Below are 23,388 nucleotides of genomic sequence, written 5' to 3'. Positions count from 1 at the left end.
CATTTACAGAGGACAGAGACAGGTGGCAGTTAAAAAGATGGACAGAAAGCGGGTGTAGTTTTCTGCCCATATCCTGAATACAGCCTGCCTGGAAAAGACAGCGTAAGCGCTGCCTAGGCAAGACCTAAACGTTTTGAAAGTGATCTCCTTCCACATGTGGCAGGAATGGCTCTTTTCTCAGAGGCGCTGACAACATAACACTGCAACTCAGACCCTGGGACCCTTTCGCTCATAGAAATATGGGGTTCACTTGATGCCTCCTCCTTTAACTTCGAGCCTCCTTGAACAAAGCAAATCATACACGTTCCTGAGGTTTTCATATTACATCTTCCGGCCACAGACGTTTTCTTATTAACCTCAGCTTTGCATCTGGAGTTCTCTAATGCTTCTAATGGTTCTTAATCAGGTCAGGTATCCACTCCACCTCCTGTAACTTTGTGCTGACAGTTTATAGACTTTTGTCATTCACCTGTGTTTTTGCTTCACAAGATATAATTTCTACAAGAATATTGTTGCATTCATAATTTTATAGATTGTCATTAAACAACCTATGTACTAAAACAGCTTATAAAAGTATTGATCTGGATGTTCGAATATAAACCGCTTTCTCCCTTCTTCCCCTTCTGTACCCCCTACATATTGATGTGTTGTTTACGGCATCCTTGGATTAGTTTATTTCACCACTGTCTTTTAGTTTGTTTAGTGTGTTGATCATTGCTGACATTAGACTGATGGCAGGTTTGGCTGGATAGTCTGACACAATCTTTTTCTAATATAATTTGCTGACATACTGTCCATTCTTGGTGGTTTATTGCCATTGTTTATGTTCAATACTTTTTTAGAACAAAGCTAGGGCGTACAAGAAATTAAGTAGCTTACATTTCTTAAGTATTCCCTTTTCACAGAGCTTGGTCCCAGGAAAATAATCCTTTAGGCACATCCTACTTGTTGAGCTTGTTTGTGAGCCGAACTGCTGATGGAAAAGTATTGGTAGTAACGCTAATCAGGAAAGGCATTATGGTTTCAGCTGCTAGATATGCATCTTTTGGGCCATTATTATGCCATCTCTGTTGTCAGTATAGTCCAAAATTCGCACATGATTTTCACAGCCCAGCAGCTGCAAGTGTGAACATAGTCAGGATTGCAACAAAGAGCAGAATATGCAATTTCAGGTTAAATGAGAACTGGTTAGTAATTTAACTTGTTCTTTGTGCATATTTAAAAATAAATTCTTATTTTAAAGTGTGTTTTCTTCTATTTTTAAGGTTATGTATTAATTGCTGCTGATAACTCTCCAACTAAAACGCAACCAACTGCAGTAATGGACCTGGAGAAAGGCAATGAAATCTATTTAGGTAAGGAATCGGCTTAGAGGTAAAAATTGAAATTTACTAAAAAGAGTGAACTCCTATGTCCTATGCCCACTTTTTTTTTCTCTAACCATTTTTTTTAGTTTTCAGTATGTTACATATGTTACACGATTTGTAGCATTAGAAAACAGTCATATACTGAATACAACCTATTAATGACAATACTTGACAAGGAGCAGTTGGTTAATTATATCGTAATAATAACAGTGACAAGATCAGCTTTCAGATCACAACAGGGAGATTCACCCCACGTCTGCTCAAGTGAACAAATCGATAATCATTGTGTTGTTAGTACTTCCACATTACTCTTCTATACTGGAATTGCGGACAGTGTGCTAGTTCGCCTACTCCTCCTACACAATAACATGAGAAGGAAAAAAAGCTGCTCCCAAGCCTGTGTGGAAAAAGACCAGCAGGAGCCCAGCGTGAGGGAATAATGGAGATGCCCAGCAAACCAGTACTCAGCAGAGCTGGCATATAGGAGTAGAAAGCTTCACAGTTTGGCCACTAGGGAGTCCTTGAATATCTGGAGTTTGTGCAGTAAACCCTCCCCTGAGGCCGCTATGGGAATCCTACGTAACCCAAGACTTCGTCCCACTCCAATGCCACTGCTTCATCCTTGCCCCACTTAAGAGGTGCTGAACACAGTGTTAAATGCTCAGGAGGGTGTGCGCCTTCCAGTTCATTGCTGTGGATCGTCAGGCTAAGAGGAGGGCCAAGTCTAGGAATTGATTAGTTTCCACATGTGTTTTCTTCTGTTTGAATGTGCCAGACAGCGCCCCTTCAATGGTGAGGAACCCTTCACATCCTGTCAGTTCTAACAGTGCCTCTGCTACCCCTTGCCAGAGGGCCGCAGCATCTGGGCAGCTCCAAAACATGTGTGCCATGTTGCCATTCTGTGTATGCAAGCTTTTCGGAGTGAGGTGTGCCCTGTGAAGAATATTGTGTTGTATGTACTGGAATTTAGCATTCAAGGGACTTTGTGTCCACTTCTTTCTTATGGATGGAATGTCCGTCTCCTTTTAAGATGATATCTGATGGAGACATCTAGCCATAGATTCCTTAACTTAGAGTATCCCCCAGGCGCCAGTCTGGATCCGGAGATTCTTCAGCAATACCTCTGTGCGCCGGGGGCGGCGTCGCATGGCTCCGCCCTGACGTCATTCACGCATATGTCGTCAGTGGAGCCATATAAATCCGTCCCGGCGTGCTGGCAACAGTTTCCGTCTTTTCTGCGCCTGCGACGTGGATCCAGGAGAAGCGGTTCCTCTGGCTTGTGTAGTTTTAGGCCCTATCAACGCCTTTTCACGTCCGAGAACAGTGCGCCAATGCTTTTGGGCTTCAAATCATGTGAGACCTGTACGCGGCAGATGCCGGCGACGGATCCGCACTTGATCTGTATGTTGTGTATTGGTGAGCACCACAACTCCGTGGAGTTCGACGTCTTTCGGAAGATGAAGCTGAAGTCCCCGCAGGAACGTCGGATGAAACAGTTGTCTGAGCGTCGCCGGTCTCCATCTTGAGGTGGGGATCCGGTTCGGGACAGGTCTCGGAGTCGTTCCTGAGGACGTCGCTTGCCTTCCTCGGGTAAGCGTGAGAAGAAGAGATCACGACGGCCGTCAGCCTCATGTGGTCGTGACGTCGATGCCCTTCACTCCCAGTCTTTGCCGGACAAGGGCCCACAGATGTCGGGTGCCCCCTGCTCCCGGTCTTTGCTGGACGAGGACCCACAGATGTCGACCCCCGTCTATCCTCCATTCCCTGGCGTTGGGGTGACCAGACCCCAGATGGATCCTACTTCCAGGCTTGGCAAGCCATCTTTGGGTTGACCCCTCTCCCTGGCGCGCCTTCGGACCCAAAAGAGGTGTTGGGGACTCTAGTAGAAGCTCGCCAGCGGGGTCGCCCTCGGTGCCACTCGAGTACCCTGACTCTGGTTCAGGGTACTCGATGCGATGTCGGGAGTCGGCCTGGTGGGGCTTCCCGTTCATACGTTGGGCCACACTACTGCGTCAGGGCAAGATCCTGTGGGGCTCCCTGCGTTGGCGTCTGCTACGGCTGCAGGTGGGGCTTGTCCCCGAGCCGACGCCGTTCTCCACCACAGTCTTCCATCACGGTGGATGTCGGGTTGACACCGGTAGACTGAGTCTCCTTCGGCGATCATCGATGTCAATGCGACGCGACGTTGTGTGACGCTGGAGCTGGTGACCCCCCCCCACCCCCCCCCCCCCCCTTGTTGCCTACGTGTTTCCCGGAACAGGCTGATGCGGAGCACCTGCAGGCCCTTGAGCATCCTCCGGCTAGGGAGCCTTTCGATCTTGGTGGACATGTTAGCCTGCAACCATCCCCTAATTATGACCCGCTGTCGCCACCTAGAATGGCCATGGAGGCTAGAGCAACGTTGGCAATAATGCGGCCATTTTAATGTTCCAGCTTACCTCTGTCTCTCTCTGCCTTCCGATCCCTTGTTGGATCTGCTTCACCTGGGCAACGTGGATGTTGAGCCCTTGCTGCCTTTTGGTGCGTCGTTATACGACATTCTTTTGGGGACCTGGGCAGGGCCCTCCTCAAGGGACCCTGTAGAACGTGCGATAGCACATGTCATCGCTCGGCCCAGATGACCTTGTCTGCCTAGCCCTACACCCTAGGGCTCAGGGGCTGGTTGCCCAGGCCACCTTAGCCTCGCTGTCTTCGGCCTCTCTTCATCCTCCCTCCTACTAGGGAATCTCGTTGGTTCGAGACATGTAGTCATCAACTGTTTGCGTCCACGAGCTCAGGCCTTCAGTCCTTAAACACGTCATGGGTGTTTGCTCGGGCAACTTTCGCCCTCTGGGACTCAGTTGAGCGTCTCCTTCCCGGAAGGCCCTCGGGCTGACCTGACTCAAATCCTCCAAGATGGTCGTGAGTTGGCCAAATTTACTATTCGATCAGCCATGGACACCACTGACTTGGTGGGTCGGGCTATTGCCAGGTCAATCGCTCTCCATCACCATGCCTGGTTGTGTGATAGCAGTTTTCCTGAAAATCTTCAGGAGCTTCCCTGAGATTTGCCCTTTGACGGGACCCATCTTTTTGACAGTCACGTGGATTCAGCGGTCCAGCGTCTCATGTCTCGCTTTCCATAATTGAACTCGTTTTACGACCACTGTGTGGTATTGTTTTACATTAGTTGCAATATTGTCACTGCTGTTCTTAGGTTTTTGTCTCCGGGCTCCTGTTCTTTCCTGGATGAATGATATAGCTTACGGCTGTATCTGTTATTATTTTCGTTTCCTCTGCCTACAAACTAGTCTCAAGAGGTGCTACCTTACTTTTTATAGGGACGTGACATACCCTATGTGGGGTATTTGTTGGTTATTGTATAACCATTCTACATTCTCTGGGTGGTGTGTGTCTCTACTGTCTTGGACGGTTCTCCTGGCTGGTGTGGATCCTTACGAAGGTACCTGCGGGCCCTTTTAGGGCTTTGTCTTATTTCCCGCTGGGGTATTTTTCCTCTCTTCATGCTGTGCGGTTGGCGGTATAGTGGCGAGCATCGCTACCTTCCAAGCAGTTGGCCCGGGTTCGATTCCCAATCAACCCAGCTTCTTCTCTCTCCTTCCTGTTGGGGAATGTCCTTCACCGGTCACGTAGTCTCTTTGGAGCTACGTAGTGGCGTAGCTCTCGCTTGATGCTTCCACCTCTCCTGCCGCTGTATTGTTGGGGTTACGCCACGACAGGCTTGTCCCGGCATGTTTACCTTCTCATTGTTTGTCCTGGCTGTTTTTCCAGCGTTTGCTGTGTTTCCACCCTTTGTTGCCTATGCCAGCTGTCAGCTGGTGGCACATATGGGTGTGCTTTTCTGTTCGGCTTCCGGAACACTTTCTCTCTGTATGTGGGTACACACTGAGTACGTTCACAGGTACTGCGTGCCTGCTGGTCTGTCTTGCGCAACCGCGTTTCCTACATTCTACTCTTTGTGGTATGTTTGCTATTCCATATCTGGTGTTGGGAAGCCCATCTGTCCTTGGACTCTCCTCTGCTTTTGCCTAGCAGGGGCTCAAGTTCCTCTGCTCCTGGCTTCTGCTGATGTTCTTCTTGGACGTCTCTCGGTTTCGAGATGCTCATGGTGAATTATACAGTATCTGTATATGTCTATATATACATGTTTCGGCCTGTATATTTATTTACTTACTATGCTTGGCATTTGTTATGTCCTGCTATAGTTCATATCGGTGCCGTAGGTGCCTCTTGTGCTGGCTTGCCCTTCGGGGTTCCCTTGCTTAATAAAAAAAAAATTAAAAAGGAGAACACCATTCTATATATATATATAATATGGACTTCCGTGACTATTTGCGTGGTTGAAGAGAAAGGGAGGAAGGAGGTTTTTTACCTCTATCCAGCAGTCTTCGTGTCTTTCTGTCAGGAAATTACTTGCTACATGGCAGCTAAGTGCACTGTGCTTCTTAAATGTTTTTACCGGAATGCAGCACAAGAAAGTAAGATAATGATTGGACTTTGACAAATATACAAGGATACTAATGCCGAAAAAGAAACTATGTCGAGCCAAGGTTGAAATTTGCATACTAGTGCATTCTGGGAATAGTGGTCTAAAGGAAAGGCCACGTGACCACTGGGATTTAAAATCAACTCACCTGTGATCAAGGCGCGAGGCGCTGAAACGCGTAAGGACGTAAATGAGTTGTTATGCTGCCATGTATTTCAGACACAATAAAGCTGTCATCCTGAAAGGATGCTGAAGCTGTGGGTTCTTCTTTTTTCTTGTGTTTAATTAAACAGGATTCTCCATTCCTGCTCTGAACCCGCCCTGCAGAGTTGGGGGCCCCAGCAAAGTGGAGATTTGTGGATGCGATAAACGGAGGGGGCATGACTCGCTCTTTCACCACAGCAGTCGAAAAATGGACTTCCGTGACTATTTGCGTGGTTGAAGAGAAAGGGAGGAAGGAGGTTTTTTCCCTCTATCCAGCAGTCTTCGTGTCTTTCTGTCAGGAAATTACTTGCTACATGGCAGCTAAGTGCACTGTGCTTCTTAAATGTTTTTACCGGAATGCAGCACAAGAAATTAAGATAATGATTGGACTTTGACAAATATACAAGGATACTAATGCCAAAAAAGAAACTATGTCGAGCCAAGGTTGAAATTTGCATACAAGTGGATTCTGGGAATAGTGGTCTAAAGGAAAGGCCACGTGACCACTGGGATTTAAAATCAACTCACCTGTGATCAAGGCGCGAGGCGCTGAAACGCGTAAGGACGTAAATGAGTTGTTAAGCTGCCATGTATTTCAGACACAATAAAGCTGTCATCCTGAAAGGACGCTGAAGCTGTGGGTTCTTCTTTTTTCTTGTGTTTAATTAAACAGGATTCTCCATTCCTGCTCTGAACCCGCCCTGCAGAGTTGGGGGCCCCAGCAAAGTGGAGATTTGTGGATGCGATAAACGGAGGGGGCATGACTCGCTCTTTCACCACAGCAGTCGAAAAATGGACTTCCGTGACTATTTGCGTGGTTGAAGAGAAAGGGAGGAAGGAGGTTTTTTACCTCTATCCAGCAGTCTTCGTGTCTTTCTGTCAGGAAATTACTTGCTACATGGCAGCTAAGTGCACTGTGCTTCTTAAATGTTTTTACCGGAATGCAGCACAAGAAATTAAGATAATGATTGGACTTTGACAAATATACAAGGATACTAATGCCAAAAAAGAAACTATGTCGAGCCAAGGTTGAAATTTGCATACTAGTGCATTCTGGGAATAGTGGTCTAAAGGAAAGGCCACGTGACCACTGGGATTTAAAATCAACTCACCTGTGATCAAGGCGCGAGGTGCTGAAACGCGTAAGGACGTAAATGAGTTGTTAAGCTGCCATGTATTTCAGACACAATAAAGCTGTCATCCTGAAAGGACGCTGAAGCTGTGGGTTCTTCTTTTTTCTTGTGTTTAATTAAACAGGATTCTCCATTCCTGCTCTGAACCCGCCCTGCAGAGTTGGGGGCCCCAGCAAAGTGGAGATTTGTGGATGCGATAAACGGAGGGGGCATGACTCGCTCTTTCACCACAGCAGTCGAAAAATGGACTTCCGTGACTATTTGCGTGGTTGAAGAGAAAGGGAGGAAGGAGGTTTTTTACCTCTATCCAGCAGTCTTCGTGTCTTTCTGTCAGGAAATTACTTTGCTACATGGCAGCTAAGTGCACTGTGCTCCTTAAATGTTTTTACCGGAATGCAGCACAAGAAAGTAAGATAATGATTGGACTTTGACAAATATACAAGGATACTAATGCCAAAAAAGAAACTATGTCGAGCCAAGGTTGAAATTTGCATACTAGTGCATTCTGGGAATAGTGGTCTAAAGGAAAGGCCACGTGACCACTGGGATTTAAAATCAACTCACCTGTGATCAAGGCGCGAGGCGCTGAAACGCGTAAGGACGTAAATGAGTTGTTATGCTGCCATGTATTTCAGACACAATAAAGCTGTCATCCTGAAAGGATGCTGAAGCTGTGGGTTCTTCTTTTTTCTTGTGTTTAATTAAACAGGATTCTCCATTCCTGCTCTGAACCCGCCCTGCAGAGTTGGGGGCCCCAGCAAAGTGGAGATTTGTGGATGCGATAAACGGAGGGGGCATGACTCGCTCTTTCACCACAGCAGTCGAAAAATGGACTTCCGTGACTATTTGCGTGGTTGAAGAGAAAGGGAGGAAGGAGGTTTTTTACCTCTATCCAGCAGTCTTCGTGTCTTTCTGTCAGGAAATTACTTGCTACATGGCAGCTGAGTGCACTGTGCTTCTTAAATGTTTTTACCGGAATGCAGCACAAGAAATTAAGATAATGATTGGACTTTGACAAATATACAAGGATACTAATGCCAAAAAAGAAACTATGTCGAGCCAAGGTTGAAATTTGCATACAAGTGGATTCTGGGAATAGTGGTCTAAAGGAAAGGCCACGTGACCACTGGGATTTAAAATCAACTCACCTGTGATCAAGGCGCGAGGCGCTGAAACGCGTAAGGACGTAAATGAGTTGTTAAGCTGCCATGTATTTCAGACACAATAAAGCTGTCATCCTGAAAGGACGCTGAAGCTGTGGGTTCTTCTTTTTTCTTGTGTTTAATTAAACAGGATTCTCCATTCCTGCTCTGAACCCGCCCTGCAGAGTTGGGGGCCCCAGCAAAGTGGAGATTTGTGGATGCGATAAACGGAGGGGGCATGACTCGCTCTTTCACCACAGCAGTCGAAAAATGGACTTCCGTGACTATTTGCGTGGTTGAAGAGAAAGGGAGGAAGGAGGTTTTTTACCTCTATCCAGCAGTCTTCGTGTCTTTCTGTCAGGAAATTACTTGCTACATAGCAGCTAAGTGCACTGTGCTTCTTAAATGTTTTTACCGGAATGCAGCACAAGAAATTAAGATAATGATTGGACTTTGACAAATATACAAGGATACTAATGCCAAAAAAGAAACTATGTCGAGCCAAGGTTGAAATTTGCATACTAGTGCATTCTGGGAATAGTGGTCTAAAGGAAAGGCCACGTGACCACTGGGATTTAAAATCAACTCACCTGTGATCAAGGCGCGAGGCGCTGAAACGCGTAAGGACGTAAATGAGGTGTTAAGCTGCCATGTATTTCAGACACAATAAAGCTGTCATCCTGAAAGGACGCTGAAGCTGTGGGTTCTTCTTTTTTCTTGTGTTTAATTAAACAGGATTCTCCATTCCTGCTCTGAACCCGCCCTGCAGAGTTGGGGGCCCCAGCAAAGTGGAGATTTGTGGATGCGATAAACGGAGGGGGCATGACTCGCTCTTTCACCACAGCAGTCGAAAAATGGACTTCCGTGACTATTTGCGTGGTTGAAGAGAAAGGGAGGAAGGAGGTTTTTTACCTCTATCCAGCAGTCTTCGTGTCTTTCTGTCAGGAAATTACTTGCTTCATGGCAGCTAAGTGCACTGTGCTTCTTAAATCTTTTTACCGGAATGCAGCACAAGAAATTAAGATAATGATTGGACTTTGACAAATATACAAGGATAATAATGCCAAAAAAGAAACTATGTCGAGCCAAGGTTGAAATTTGCATACTAGTGCATTCTGGGAATAGTGGTCTAAAGGAAAGGCCACGTGACCACTGGGATTTAAAATCAACTCACCTGTGATCAAGGCGCGAGGCGCTGAAACGCGTAAGGACGTAAATGAGTTGTTAAGCTGCCATGTATTTCAGACACAATAAAGCTGTCATCCTGAAAGGACGCTGAAGCTGTGGGTTCTTCTTTTTTCTTGTGTTTAATTAAACAGGATTCTCCATTCCTGCTCTGAACCCGCCATGCAGAGTTGGGGGCCCCAGCAAAGTGGAGATTTGTGGATGCGATATATATATATATATATATATATATGTATTTGGTTGTATTTCAATTGTAATATCTGCATATTTATGCTTGTAGGTATGTATGTTTGAATGTGTAGGTATACATATATATGTATACTACCTACGTGAGAGTACATGTGCAAGGTTTTTCCCTGATGCAGTCTCTTGGGTTCCTAGCCCCAGTGTCTCTCTCTCTCTCTGTCTCTCTCCCCGTCTCTCTCTCTGTCTCTCTCCCCCCATCTCTCTGTCTCTTCCCCCCCTCTCTCTCTCTTCATCTCTATCCCTCTATCCCTGTCTTGAGAGCGAGCACTCTGTTTTTGTCCGGCTTCTGCCGGTATCCTTTGACCGGTGTCTCCTGATGTATGGCTGGTCAGTGTGACTACCTGGTAATACTTTCTGCTGCCGCACGTGTGTTGTCGATGCTCCATTTCATGTAGTTTTGCAGGGGGCTCTGTGGCTTTCACAGTTCACACTGTCTGCATATTTGTATGTCTGTTGTCCACATCTATGTATCTCCTGGTAGTCGGGGTGTTGTATTCCTCTACATTAGTGATCTCGGTCTCTACGCTTGCCACTTTTGGCATCCACTGTTGTGCATGCTCATTTGGTGCGCTCTGACTGTCAGACACATTTGTTGCGACCCTGGGACTTTTACGTTTTGCAGGTCCATAGGATTCTGTGCACAGCTCCGTTTCTAATACTTCTTTCAAAAGCTGTGGCTCTCTTCCATTATGCACTGACCATTCTGGTTTCTGTGCTTTCCCTTCATGCCTTCCTGGACGTTGAAAGTCTTGTGCTGTCCTCTGATGGACTATGGTGCCATTGCTTTTCCTTGTTCATGCTCCCTTTCTGAGCTTAGGGGTCAAGTTTCAGTCATGCTGGCACTTACTGCCTCTACCTCCTTCGTCAATCTTAATTGATGGTTTAGTTCCCTTGGGAACTTTGTGGGGTTCAGTCGTCGACCCTCCCCCGATGTGGTATAGCTTTGGTATCTATTTTAAGTTAAGGAATCTGCGGCTAGATGTCTCTATCAGATGAACGAGTTACTTACCTTCAGTAACAATGTATCTGGTACAGACACAGTCTAGCCGCAGATTCCTTAACACCCACCCATCCTCCCCGCTCTGCAAGGTCCTTTTCAGGATGTGGTATTACTCATTGGTCATTCTGTTGGTGCTTTCTGTCTTCATGGATGTTTGTCTACTTCACATCCCTCTTAGATCAAGATGTCTTGTTCTGTTTTAATTGTTGCTCTCCCACCCATTCTTGCTTTGGGTGGTGGGCCCCTTTTATCCATCCACGCTCTTGCTACCTGGTTCTTCCAGTATGGAGATTAGTCATGCCCTTTTTTCCTCTCCCTCTCCCCGGATGTTTTTCTCCGTTGGGCTGGGATCTATTTGACTATTCTCTGAGTCAATTGATCATGTCTCTCTGTAGTATGTATGGTTGCACATTTACTGTTGTCCCAGAACATGTTGTCAATTGCCATACCACTCATGTTGTTAAAGTCTTCTTGTCCATTACCATGACCTTCATATGGTTGCAGACAGCTTGTCGTTTATCATTGCATCCATTCCCTTTGATGTTTTGCCTCATGGGAGGGTATTGTCCTTTGCTTTTGCGAAGACTGTGTCCAGGGGCGAGTACTCTGCTCTCTCCCCTTAACACCCTTTCAGTATGAGCTGTTTTTCTTTGACATGCATCAGGATGTTTTCCCATCACTTTGTTCTGATTATCAAGGTGGCTGCAACATGTTTTAATCTTTATTGGCACACTGTTCCCACACTCACAGTTTTGGTTGTGGCACCACATTCTGGCGTGGAAAGGTTTCACAGTAGAAAACTGATGTCAGCGCGCCGGGAGGGACTTATATGGCCCCACTGCTGTCATATTTGTGAACGACATCAGGACGGAGCCATGCGACGCCGCCCCCCGACGTGCAGAGATATATCTGAAGAGTCTCCAGATCCAGACTAGCGCCTGGGGGATATTCTAAGTTAAGGAATCTGAGGCTAGACTGTGTCTCTACCAGATACATCATTACCAAAGATAAGTAACTCATTTGCTGGACCAGGTACCTTACAAAAACTATTGGTTCGAGGCATATGAGCTGCAGATCACACACTGTGCGTAGATCGCCATCTGGTGTTGGGCCCGGATGTTTGCACTTTGTTATTGTCTTGGAAGAAGCCTTTGTAAGTCATGAGATAGGTGACTCCTCCTTTGGACAATAGTCCGCATGGGCATCGACTCCATCGTCGGATTGTTTTTTTTTGCCATCGGGCTCGGATGTGTTCATCACGCTCCAGTTCATTGTCTTTACCGATCTACTTTTCGACACAAAATCATTCACTCATTCTTCGGTATTGTCTCGATCTCGTTCCCATTAGACGCGCATCACTTCAAACTTGAAATCTTCGATTACGGTCGTCGACACAGGCCTTCGGGCCTACCCTGCGCCTTTAGGCCTTTGGCTCATGGAAAGGACTCCTTTTACAAAGTGTCCTAAATATGGTTCCAAGTTTCCATACGCCGATCTTCACGAGGTGTGTAACCTCTGCCTTTCACCCGAGCACGAGGCCAAAGACTGTCCAGCTTGTGCCTCTTTCCGCTCCAAGAAGACAATTCGGGATCGTCGAGCTCGAAGAACTATGGCTAGATCATAGACATCGATTCCGGATGACATCTTCCAGGAAGGCATAAACGTACCGGAGCAGGAGCGGATCAGCGCCTCCAAAGCTGACGATTCCGACGTCGAAGACATCACTCCGGGGCAGCGGTCGTAAGTACTGACGTCGACCCCTCCCCACCACCCATTCCCAAAATTGCTTCGGTCACACCTTCACCTTTGGGCCTAGGTGCACACTGGGACAAACCTTCTCACGCCCGCCTTCGGGCTCGGCAAAGAAGTCGACACACAAGCCTTCAGGCCAATCGGGATCGAGCCAGCCTGCCGTCGGTGCCGAAACTCCATCCCCCGCACGAAAGAAGAAACCACTGCCTTCTTCGCACCAACGCCTGGTTCCGCATCGGCGCATTTGGCACTGAAATCAACCGGTGCGGATATCCCGGCTCCGAAAAAATCATCGGAACCAAGCAAACAACCGGTTCCAAAACCCTCGGGTGCTGAGCCTTCGGAGCCCCAAAAACCCTAGGAACCGAGCAAACAACCGGTTCCGAAGAACACTGGCGCTCAACCTACGGATCCGAAAAAAACATCGGAACCGAAGAATCAACCGGTGCCGAAAACCCCACCGGAACCCAGGAAAACTCCAGATTCCAGACCTAAGTAGCATAAAACGACTCCAAAACATGTGCCACACAAACAGTCGGACCCGAAAAAATAGGCACCGAAACAACACACTCCAGAGGAGGACCTTTTTCTACCTGATCCAACCCAAAAAGCTCTTGAAAAGGACCTCAAGACAGGTCAACTTATACTTAGTCCTTCCAAGAAAAGGAAAATGGACAAACCTGTACCAGCTCCACCTCCTTTAAAGAAGGAAGACATTCCAACTTCTCCTTTAAGGATTCCTTCTCCACCTCCTCCCCCACACCACTCTCCTATCCCATCTCCAGTGCCCTCACCATCTCCTCCACCTCATGATGATGACGACACCTCTGAGAACGAGGGGGATGATCAACCCTTAGGGAAACCTAGTCCTCCTGGTACCTCAATAGACCCATGGGACGATTATGGCACACCAGATGTCCCCAACATACCACAGGATGACATCTACCCATCTAGACCATCCCCTCCAGCGGATACTGTAGGGTTCACTCCGCTCATACACAGAGCAGCAGAATACCACGGGGTAAACTTACACACAGACCCTGTAGAGGAAGATTTCCTCATGGACACTTTTGCACCATCCCAAAGGTCCACTTTCATTTTCCCAATGTTAAAAGGGGTAATCAAACACGCTCCTGAAGTGTTTAGGGATAGAAAAAAAGTACAAGTCTGACACAGCTGACCCTGTTTATATTAAAGGGCAGGTACCCTTGGATTCCTTAGTAGTCTCCAACGCCAGGAAAAGGGCTAACTCCCAAATCACAGGAGATGCTCCACCTCCTCATAAGGAGTCAAAACTGTTGGACGCATCTGGTAAAAGAACAGCGTCCCAAGCAGCCAACATATGGAGAATTGCCAACACACAGGCTTTGCTGGCTAGGTATGTGTGAGGAGGAGCCTGCTTTCACCCCCATGGCACACCCTCGAGACGATTTTTCACCCATCAAACGGGATGCGCCCGACAGGCAAGGGTTAATTAACCCGAACTCCCCTTCCCCGCAGGAAAGCCCAGAGAGTGAAAAGACCCAATGGGAAGAGACCTGGGGAAATAGAAGGGCGGACCCGGTGGCCAAGTGGGAGTTCCCGGAAGATGCCTGGTAGAAGGAAGACGGCGAACGGAGGACGGACGTGGGAAGCCTGGAGGATTTGCAGCGGAGGACAGCGGGACCGGACGAGGACCGCATCGACACCGGCGCTATCCACAAAGGAGAATACTACGTTTCTGCCGAACCCGAGTCCTGGTCGGAGGACTGGTGGACGCCCCCGGAGGACACCTGCATGCCGCCGTAACTCCGGAGAGTTACGGCTTCCGCGGCACGTGTTGAGGGGATTGTGGTTGTAGTGGGCACAGGGAGGGGATTGTAGCCATTTCTTTGGTTGTTTGTTTGTTTTGGGGAGGGAAGCTGAGAAGGGGGAGGGCAGAGTAGCACAAATAGAAGGAGACTGTCAGCCTTTCATTGCCACCACCCTCCATGGTCCCTCAGACCTAGGAAATAAGTCGGAAACTGGTTCTGGCCATAGATGACTCGTCACCTGAAGCAAGGGGCGAGCTTAAACTTCTAAGTACGTTTTCTTTTCCTTCATTTCTTGCACGTCCTACTTTTCACCCGCGCATACCACATCATCCCTAGCCTGAGCACCGGGTGGGTGTGTCCCCACTTTCAACCTTGGTGACGGTAATTGCCCCTACGTTAGACAGCCATACTTACCGCCTGTTGTCTCTTCTCTTCCCATGGTACTCGGGGAACGTCATCACCACTTAGCTGGAGAAGAAGCCATTGGCAGAAGAGTCTCAAGCATCGCCCGCGAATCATCTACCACGGAGTTCACCTGTGTTTCTCTTTTGTTGTTCATTCTGAGTCTCTAATAAATACGCCATCATAGATCCACGCATAAGACCTCCTCGGTTCTTTTTCCGACCATCCCTCTCACAGTATGATAGGGCACACTACGACGAGCTAGAGACCCTACTACAACACCTTCCAGACCAATATAAAACACGAACCAATGATCTCATCCAGGAAGTCAAGCTCATAACCAAAACCTCCATTCGTTGTGCTCTGGATGCTGCAGACACAGCATCCCGAGCTATTTGTACCAGTGTACTTTTACGCAGACATGCGTGGCTACGCATTTCGGGCTTCAAACCAGAGGTTCAAACTACCATATTAAATTAACCGTTTGACCAGGAACACTTATTTGGGCCCACTGTAGATTCATCTCTGGAGAAGATGAAGAAGGATACTGACACTGCCAAATCACTGGGAGCTTTGCAATCGCAAGCTCCCAGAAGTTCCTTTCGTCGCTCCTCTTATAGGGGCGCCTCTAGAGGTTTTACCACTGATAACCCCTCCACTTCCTACAAGAGTCCCACCCAGACCTCATCTAACAGAGGCTATTACAGAGGAGGCTACAGGGGTAATAACAACAAGGGTAGAGGCAAAACTACCAATACTTGCACCGCCTCCACCCCTAAACAATGACTTCCGTCCACTCCTCACGGACCACTCTACTCCGGTCGGGGGAAGATTGCTACAGTTCCTACCTGTCTGGAACAACATTACCACGGACAGGTGGGTGAGACAAATCATCCAATCAGGTTATTGCCTGGAGCTCACTTCGACTCCCCCAAACATACAACCCAAACAGCGTCCAATGTCAGCAGAGCACTAAAGGCTTCTAAAACAAGAGGTCCATTCCCTCCTCGAAAAACATGCAATAGAAACAGTTCCCCTTCATCACCAAAACGCAGGGGTTTACTCCCTGTACTTTCTCATTCCAAAGAAGGACGGAACCCTGAGACCCATCTTGGACCTCAGACCATTAAACCTCTACATACAATCAGACCATTTTCATATGATCACACTTCAACAGGTCCTCCGTCTACTCAAACAGGGTGACTTCCTTGCCACCTTAGATCTCAAGGACTCCTACTTCCACATTCCCATTCACCCTGCTCACAGGAAATATCTTCGGTTTGTGGTGGACGGTCAGCATTACCAGTTCAAGGTTCTCCCATTCGGAGTCACCACAGCACCCAGAGTCTTCACAAAATGTCTGGCAGTGGTAGCAACCCACTTAAGAAGACAACAAATTCACGTCTTTCCATATCTGGACGACTGGCTCCTAAAAGCCAAGTCACATACCCAGTGTGTAAATCACACACACGCCACAATCAAGCTACTTCACGACTTGGGGTTTACCATAAACCTCACAAAGTCTCACCTCCAACTGTCCCACATCAACAATATCTGGGTGCCACAATAAACACCTCAAAATGCCTTGCATATCTCAGTCCAGCCAGGATAGCAAGCATGCAAGCCCTTATGACAAGATTCCAACCGCAACACTCACTTCCACCTCGAGTGTTCATGCAACTCATAGGGATGATGGCCTCTTGCATATTCATAGTACCTCATGCAAGACTCCAGATGCGCTCCTTACAGGAATGCTTAGCACATCAGTGGAACCAAGCTCAAGGTCAGCTAACAGATCTGGTGTCGGTGGACGGCCAAACGCATCGCTCTCTGCAGTGGTGCAACACCCAAAACCTTTCCAAAGGGCGACCGTTCCTAGAGCCGGTTCCACAGATTGTGCTAACAGTAGGCGCATCGCTCACCGGCTAGGGAGCTCATCTACTTTATCACACCACACAGGGCACATGGACACCTCAGCAAGGCTACTCCACATCAACCATTTGGAGTAACTAGCAATCTTTCTGGCTTTAAAATTATTCCAGAAACATATATCAGGCAAAGCTGTCTTAGTCCGCACGGACAATATGATAGCAATGTACTATTTACAAAAACAGGGGGGACACACTCTCTGCAGCTCTCTCAACTAGCACAGAGTATATGGAGGTGGGCTATTCTCAAAACATATTCCTTTCAGCCCAACATCTCCCAGGAATTCAAATCACATGGCAGATCTGTTAAGTCCACAGACACAACAGAATCACGAGTGGGAACTTCATCCACAAGATCTTCAACCGTTTTTCCAAATATGGGGGCAGCTAGAGATAGATCTCTTCGCCACACATCACAACACAAAATGCCCAAGCTTCGCCGCCAGATATCCACACCCATTGTCCAAAGGCAATGCGATATGGATGAATTGGTCAGGCAGATTTGAGTACGCTTTTCCACCTCTCCCACTCATTCCATTAGTGGTGTGCAAGCTGCAACAAGAGTCCCTAGCACTGATCCTGGTTGCTCCAACATGGGCCAGACAGCCGTGGTACACAACATTATTGGAACTATCAGTTGTCCCACACCAAAAACTACACCTCTCCCCACAGCTCTTAACACAGAACCATGGAGAGATCAGCCACCCAGATCCAGCTCAGCTCAACCTGGCGATCTGGCTCCTGAAATCCTAGAGTTTGGTTATCTCAGTCTTCCACCTGATTATGTGAATGTTATCAAAGAAGCTAGGCGCCCCACCACTAGAGCCTGCTATGCAGCCAAGTGGAAAATATTTGCTATATACTGTAACAATAACAGCATCAATCCTCTAGATGCCTCCACTCAGCACATCATATGTTATCTGCTGCATCTTCAAAGATGTAATCTAGCATACACATCAATTAGATTACAACTCGCTGCCATAGCAGCTTTCCTACAAAACATCTATCATTGTTCAATGTACCTGCCTTTAAAGCATTTATGGAAGGCCTCAAAAGAATAATTCCTCCCAGGGTACCACCCTCCCCAGTGTGGAATCTAAACATCGTCCTCACAGGATTAATGTGTCCTCCATTCGAACCTCTCCATAAATGCGAGCTACAATTTCTTACATGGAAAGTCGCTTTCCTTGTGGCCATTACACCTCTTAGAAGAGTCAGTGAGCTACAGGCACTAACTATTCAAGAACCATTTTTACAACTCCATCATAACAAAGTGGTTCTCAAGACAAATCCCAAATTCCTTCCTAAAGTTATCTCTCCCTTCCATCTTAACCAATCTGTTGAGTTGCCAGTGTTCTTCTCGCAATCACAAACAGTAGCAGAAAGAGCTCTTCATACTCTAGACGTAAAAAGAGCACTCCTTTACTATATTGACAGAACAAAACCTTTTCGTAAAACAAAGCAACTTTTTGTATCCTTTTCACCACCGCATAAAGGCAATCCCATTTCAAAGTCTTGGATTGCAAGGTGGATTGTCAAATGTATACAAATTTGCTATCACAAAGCAAAACGTACACTGTCTATTCCCCCTAAAGCCCACTCTACCCGAAAAATAGGGGCTTCAATGGGATTTTTAGGAAACATTCCCTTAGATGACATCTGCACAGCAGCTACATGGTCTACACCGCACACATTCACAAAACACTATTGTGTAGATGTGCAGGCAAAACAACAAGCTAGTGTGGGCCAAGCTGTACTCAAAACGCTATTTCGAACTACTGCAACAGATACTGGTGGTCACCGCTAAGGAGGAATACTGCTATGAAATCTATGCACAGTGTGTGATCTGCAGCTCATATGCCTCGAACGGAAAATGCTACTTACCAGTGTGCATCTGTTCTTGGAATGTAGAGCTGCAGATCCACACACGCCCACCCACCTCCCCAGCTAACTTTATCTGTTCCAGTATTATCTTAATTAGATACAACATACATGGACATCTATTTCTGTTTCTCACAAAACTCCATCATTTCTCTTTTTGGCAAAAAAACAATCTGACGATGGAGTCGATGCACATGCGCACTATTGTCCAAAGAAGGAGTCACCTATCTCGTGACTTCCAAAGGCTTCTTCCGAAACAATAACAAAGTGCAAACATCCAGGCCCAACACCAGATGGCGATCTATGCACAGTGTGTGAATCTGCAGCTCTATATGCCAAGAACAGATTCATACTGGTTAGTAGTATTTTCCTTTTGGCACATGCACCGACCAGCCACATTTCCTTTTTCTGTTCGTCGCGTGATCATGGCCCACATGATTCTCTATATATGATACAGACATCTAGCTGCAGATTCCTTACATTAGAATCCTCCCCAGGCGCAAGACTGGAGCTGGAAATCTTTTCCCCATAGTACATACGCGTGCCGGCAGAGGGCGTCAGGCGACTGTGTATTGACATCGTCTACTGAATGTGATGTTAACTGAGTCATATAACTCCCTCGTTGACGTCAGTTCCTTCGTTTCGACGCTTGAAACGCGGATCTGGAGTGCGTAGATGCCGCTTTTTCAGGCCCTTCTCGACGTCTTGTCGAGAAAACAGTGTGCTTTATTCAAGCGATGCTGTCTGGGTTTAAAACCTGCAGAACTTTTGATAGACAAATGTCGATCACAGATTGGCATACTGTCTGTTGTACCTCTGACAACATCATTACTCCAAGGACTGCAGTTCCTGCTAGCGGTTTTGACCAAATGCATTGAAAGAGCGCCATGTGAAACTCCTGGTGGCGCGCTTTTCTGAAAAACTGCGGCACTGTCATTCTTCACCGAAGTCTAGGGACTGGTCGGGGAGTTGTTCAGGTGAGGAGTCGCCTCCGACGTCAAGGAAGGCTCCGAGAACCCAACGGTCAAAATGTAAGTCTGATGCAGTCTCTCAACAGTCTGAGGAATGTTTACTGGAGTCTACCCCGCTCCTTCCCAAATATCCTGGAGCTGGGGCAACTCTAGCCCAAATGCGGAAATGTATCATTTTTCCCTGCAAAAGGTTGTTGGGCATCAGTCTCCCTCTGGTGTGCCATCTGGCCCCAAGGAGGTAGGACGTGCCCTGACTAGATTCTTACAGATGCGTTTGTCCTTGTGACAGTTGGGCCCTCTGACTCCGCTATTGGATTCGAGACAGCACTGGTGCACAGCCCTTAGCGGTTCACACCTTTGCTGTCCGTTCCGTCTTTGAAGCCGGTGGCGCTGGTTGGCTTAGACCCTGGTGCTTCGTAGTCTACGCAGTCAGTGACATTGGCGACACTGATGGAAGCCAATCCCATTCCTATTGCCTACGTCGAGACGACAACGCAACGGCACCGGACGGTTCGGAGTGTGGCTCTGACAGCTCCATCCTATTTAAGTGACTCACCATCTGCTGTTATTTGGTCCTTGTCTGGTTTTCCTGCGGGATTACACAGTTGGGTGTCTGAAGGAGGGAATATTGAAGGTCAAAACCTGTTGCATGCTGTCCAGCCTCCTGTGGAGGAAAATTGGCTGACTGAACTCGGGGAGGCTAGTGGATTAGAGATCTCTGCAGTTGCAGATTTACTTTCTCCACCTCTAATTGCGACACAGGAAAGTTCATCCATGGCTGAAATATTGAGGACAGCTGTGGTGTTGGATTGCCAACTTCCCTCAGTGGAATTGTCAACAAATCCTTTGGTGAATATTCTTCATCAAGGCAAGCCTCTGCTTCCTTTTAATGAATCTCTGTTTGACCTGCTTTTAGGACCTTTGGCAAAACCCGTGACGAGAGCTCCAGTTGACTGGGCTGTGAGCCATAGGCATCGACCCACTTCTGGGGACCCTCTTTGTCTTCTGTGACATCCCACTACAAAAGAGCCGCTGGTTCAAGCTGCTACAGCTTCTTCAAATCCTAATGCCCTTCCTTTGGTCCCATCAGGTAAAGAATCCAGATGGTTAGAAAGTTGTGGGGGAAATATATTTTCTTCTATAAGCTCGACTTTGAGGTCTCTAAACACTAAATGTGTTATGAGCAGGTTTTCTCATGCTTTATGGGACTCTGTGGCACAGAGGCTATCTTCTCTGTCAGAGGAAGCCAGGAATGAGTTATTGCAGGTTCTACAAAATGGCCTGGAGGCGGCAAGATTCACCATGAAATGTAGCATGAACACCACTGATTCTGTGGGTAGAGCTATGTTTCAGTCAGGTGCTCTGCGTAAGCATGCATGGCTGCGTCAGTCTGGTTTTCAGAGCCTGTGCAGGAGAGTCTCAAAGATATTCACTTTATGATGTTTTCCATTTTTTTGCTGAACAGGTTGATTCTGCGTTGAGACGATTCAGAGCTGGGCGATCTGATAAGTCCATTTGTGCTATATGAAAGCATGAGTTTGGTGTTCGAGCTGCTGTTGAGAAGTATCCACACAACGGAGTTAGGATATGTTTCACCTGGTACATCCAGAATAGTATTTGCTTGATGCAAAGATTTATTGATACCTAATGATTTTTAATCCTGAACAATGGGGATAACAGAAGTTGTGTTCCATGATAAGTGGTTTTCTTGGTTATTCTACTAGCTGCGGAAGTACTGGACTCTGTCGGTGACAGTTTTTCAGTGTCTAATTTGTGCTATGTTTATCTGAGCCCTGTTATATGGAGCACACATTTCGATTTACTCTGGAGAAGAGTTGAGGCTCAAGAGTGATACTATTATGGTAAATACTATACTCTATGCAGGGTATTGTTGTATGCTGTGATGCGTATATATATCTACACACACACACACACACCCACTCACACTCTCACACACACTCTCTCACACACACACACTCTCTCACACACACACTCTTGCACACACTCTCTCACACACACTCTCACACACACACACTCTCACACACAACACTCTACACACACACACACACTCCCTTTGAATCACAATAACTCCTTCACAGAAGCGGGCGCAGACTCCAGAAAGATGCAGTGCAAAAATTACTTATTTAATTACAAGTGCTGTCACTGACGCGGGTATTTACCACGCCCAGTGGCCTTGATCACATGATCGCGCTACATTAATCTCTCATTATATGTACTAACACCATGTGATGGCTATCTCACCAGCTAGTGATAGTCACTGAAAAAAGACTGCTTGTTATATTATACATGAAGTAGGATACCATGTACATTACAAAGTAAACAGGTATTCACAATTATAAACTTGTTCAGGTGAAACCATGTCATATGATATTGCATGCTAAAATCAATCATTAAAACCATTATTATATTTTGATGAATCCAAACTGTTACTGCTAAAAGTGCACCTGATTCAAACAAGATACCACTGTGAGCGTCTCCCTGATAACATTCATAAATGAATATATATATTAATAGTATGATTCAATTGCCAGTATACTATGTTCTTTGAGACTCTATTGAATTCTTGCAGCACTAATACAGATATGTCACAACAAAGATTTAGTAATAGAGTTTGAATAAAAGAACAGTCATAATAATTCATTAAAAATTTAGATTGAGGTAAGGAAGATCGAAATGAAATGCTCACGTGCAATCACAATCCCTATTGTTGTAAAATTGTTTCAACCAAAGCAAAATGAAGTGCTTAGTGCACAAATATGATGGCATCTAATTATAAACGTAAGACATATGCAATGCCGTAATTGATGCTACATAATGGTTTAAAGTGCAACATGCAAGAATCAAATGGCATTATGTACTGAGCTTGTACAAAAGTATAGTACTACATATAAACAATGCATAAAAATGTTAATGTCAAAGTTTCATTATGTTACATAAAGTGCTGTAGTGCTAAAAGGGCCTAACCATGTAAAGTGCTGTGTGATGGATATTTAATAAAAATTACGATTGAAACAGTTTAAGCTTTAGAAGAGTTACTTCGATTGAGGTGGCTAAAAAGTATTGAAAAAGGTATGTAATGGACACAGATCAGGGCCTGATTGTCAAATAGTACATGGATTGATCAAGGTGTTAATTCAAAGATTAATAGGCTACCCTGGTGTGTGATATCGTTACCTATGTGACAAAACGTACATATGCTGTAAAACTGTCTGGCAGAATAAAGTGCGCCAAACAATGGGGATAACAGAAGATGTGTTCCACGATAAGTGGTTTTCTTGGTTATTCTGCTAGCTGCGGAAGTACTGGACTCTGTCGATCTACAGTTTTTCAGTGACTAATTTGTGCTATGTTTATCTGAGCCCTGTTATGTGGAGGTCACATTTTGATTTACTCTGGAAAATAGTTTAGGCTCAAGAGTGATACTATTATGGTATATACTATACTCTATGTAAGGTATTGTTGTATGCTGTCATGAGCATTTTTAAGTGGGTTGAGTTCTACTTTGTGTAGGATTAAGCCTCTATGGTACTTTTGAAATGTGTACCCCATTGGAGCCTTGGGGTATATGATTTTCCCTTTAATGAGAGGATTAGTTGCAAAGACTTTTTAATAGACATGTTAAGTGCCTATTAAGTTTTTGTAGGGTATGGCACTAGAGCAGCTATCCTAAAATGTTCTCTGACAGGTTTTGGCTTTGTCTGGTACTTGCCTTCCGCTTACGAGTTGGACGAAGTTCTCTACGTCTGGTGATGTAAAACATTATTAGTCAAATCCTTGTTTTGGGAACCCTTATTTCATTATTTTACTATTCAGGTTCTGTCTTATGGTCATTTATATTTCCTGGTATTATATCACGCTATTATAGATCTTCAGGCAG

General features: G+C 46.2%; 1 protein-coding gene across 5 annotated transcripts in view; it reads left to right on the top strand.

Annotated features, from left to right (window-relative positions):
- The window catches only part of CENPC (centromere protein C), a 1,046,742-nt gene that overhangs the window by 873,871 nt on the left and 149,483 nt on the right, over positions 1–23,388 (top strand). For all 5 annotated transcript variants that reach the window (XM_085636509.1, XM_085636507.1, XM_085636508.1 and 2 more), the window contains one exon: positions 1,266–1,355. In XM_085636509.1, the coding sequence (XP_085492635.1) occupies positions 1,266–1,355 (90 nt within the window). The remainder of the gene's footprint in view (positions 1–1,265; positions 1,356–23,388) is intronic.

The sequence above is a fragment of the Triturus cristatus genome, chromosome 2_1, assembly GCF_964204655.1.
Source record: "Triturus cristatus chromosome 2_1, aTriCri1.1, whole genome shotgun sequence".
NCBI classification, from domain to species: Eukaryota; Metazoa; Chordata; class Amphibia; order Caudata; family Salamandridae; genus Triturus; species Triturus cristatus.
Note: the sequence above shows the minus strand (reverse complement) of the source record. Positions and strands in the feature narration are given on the sequence as shown.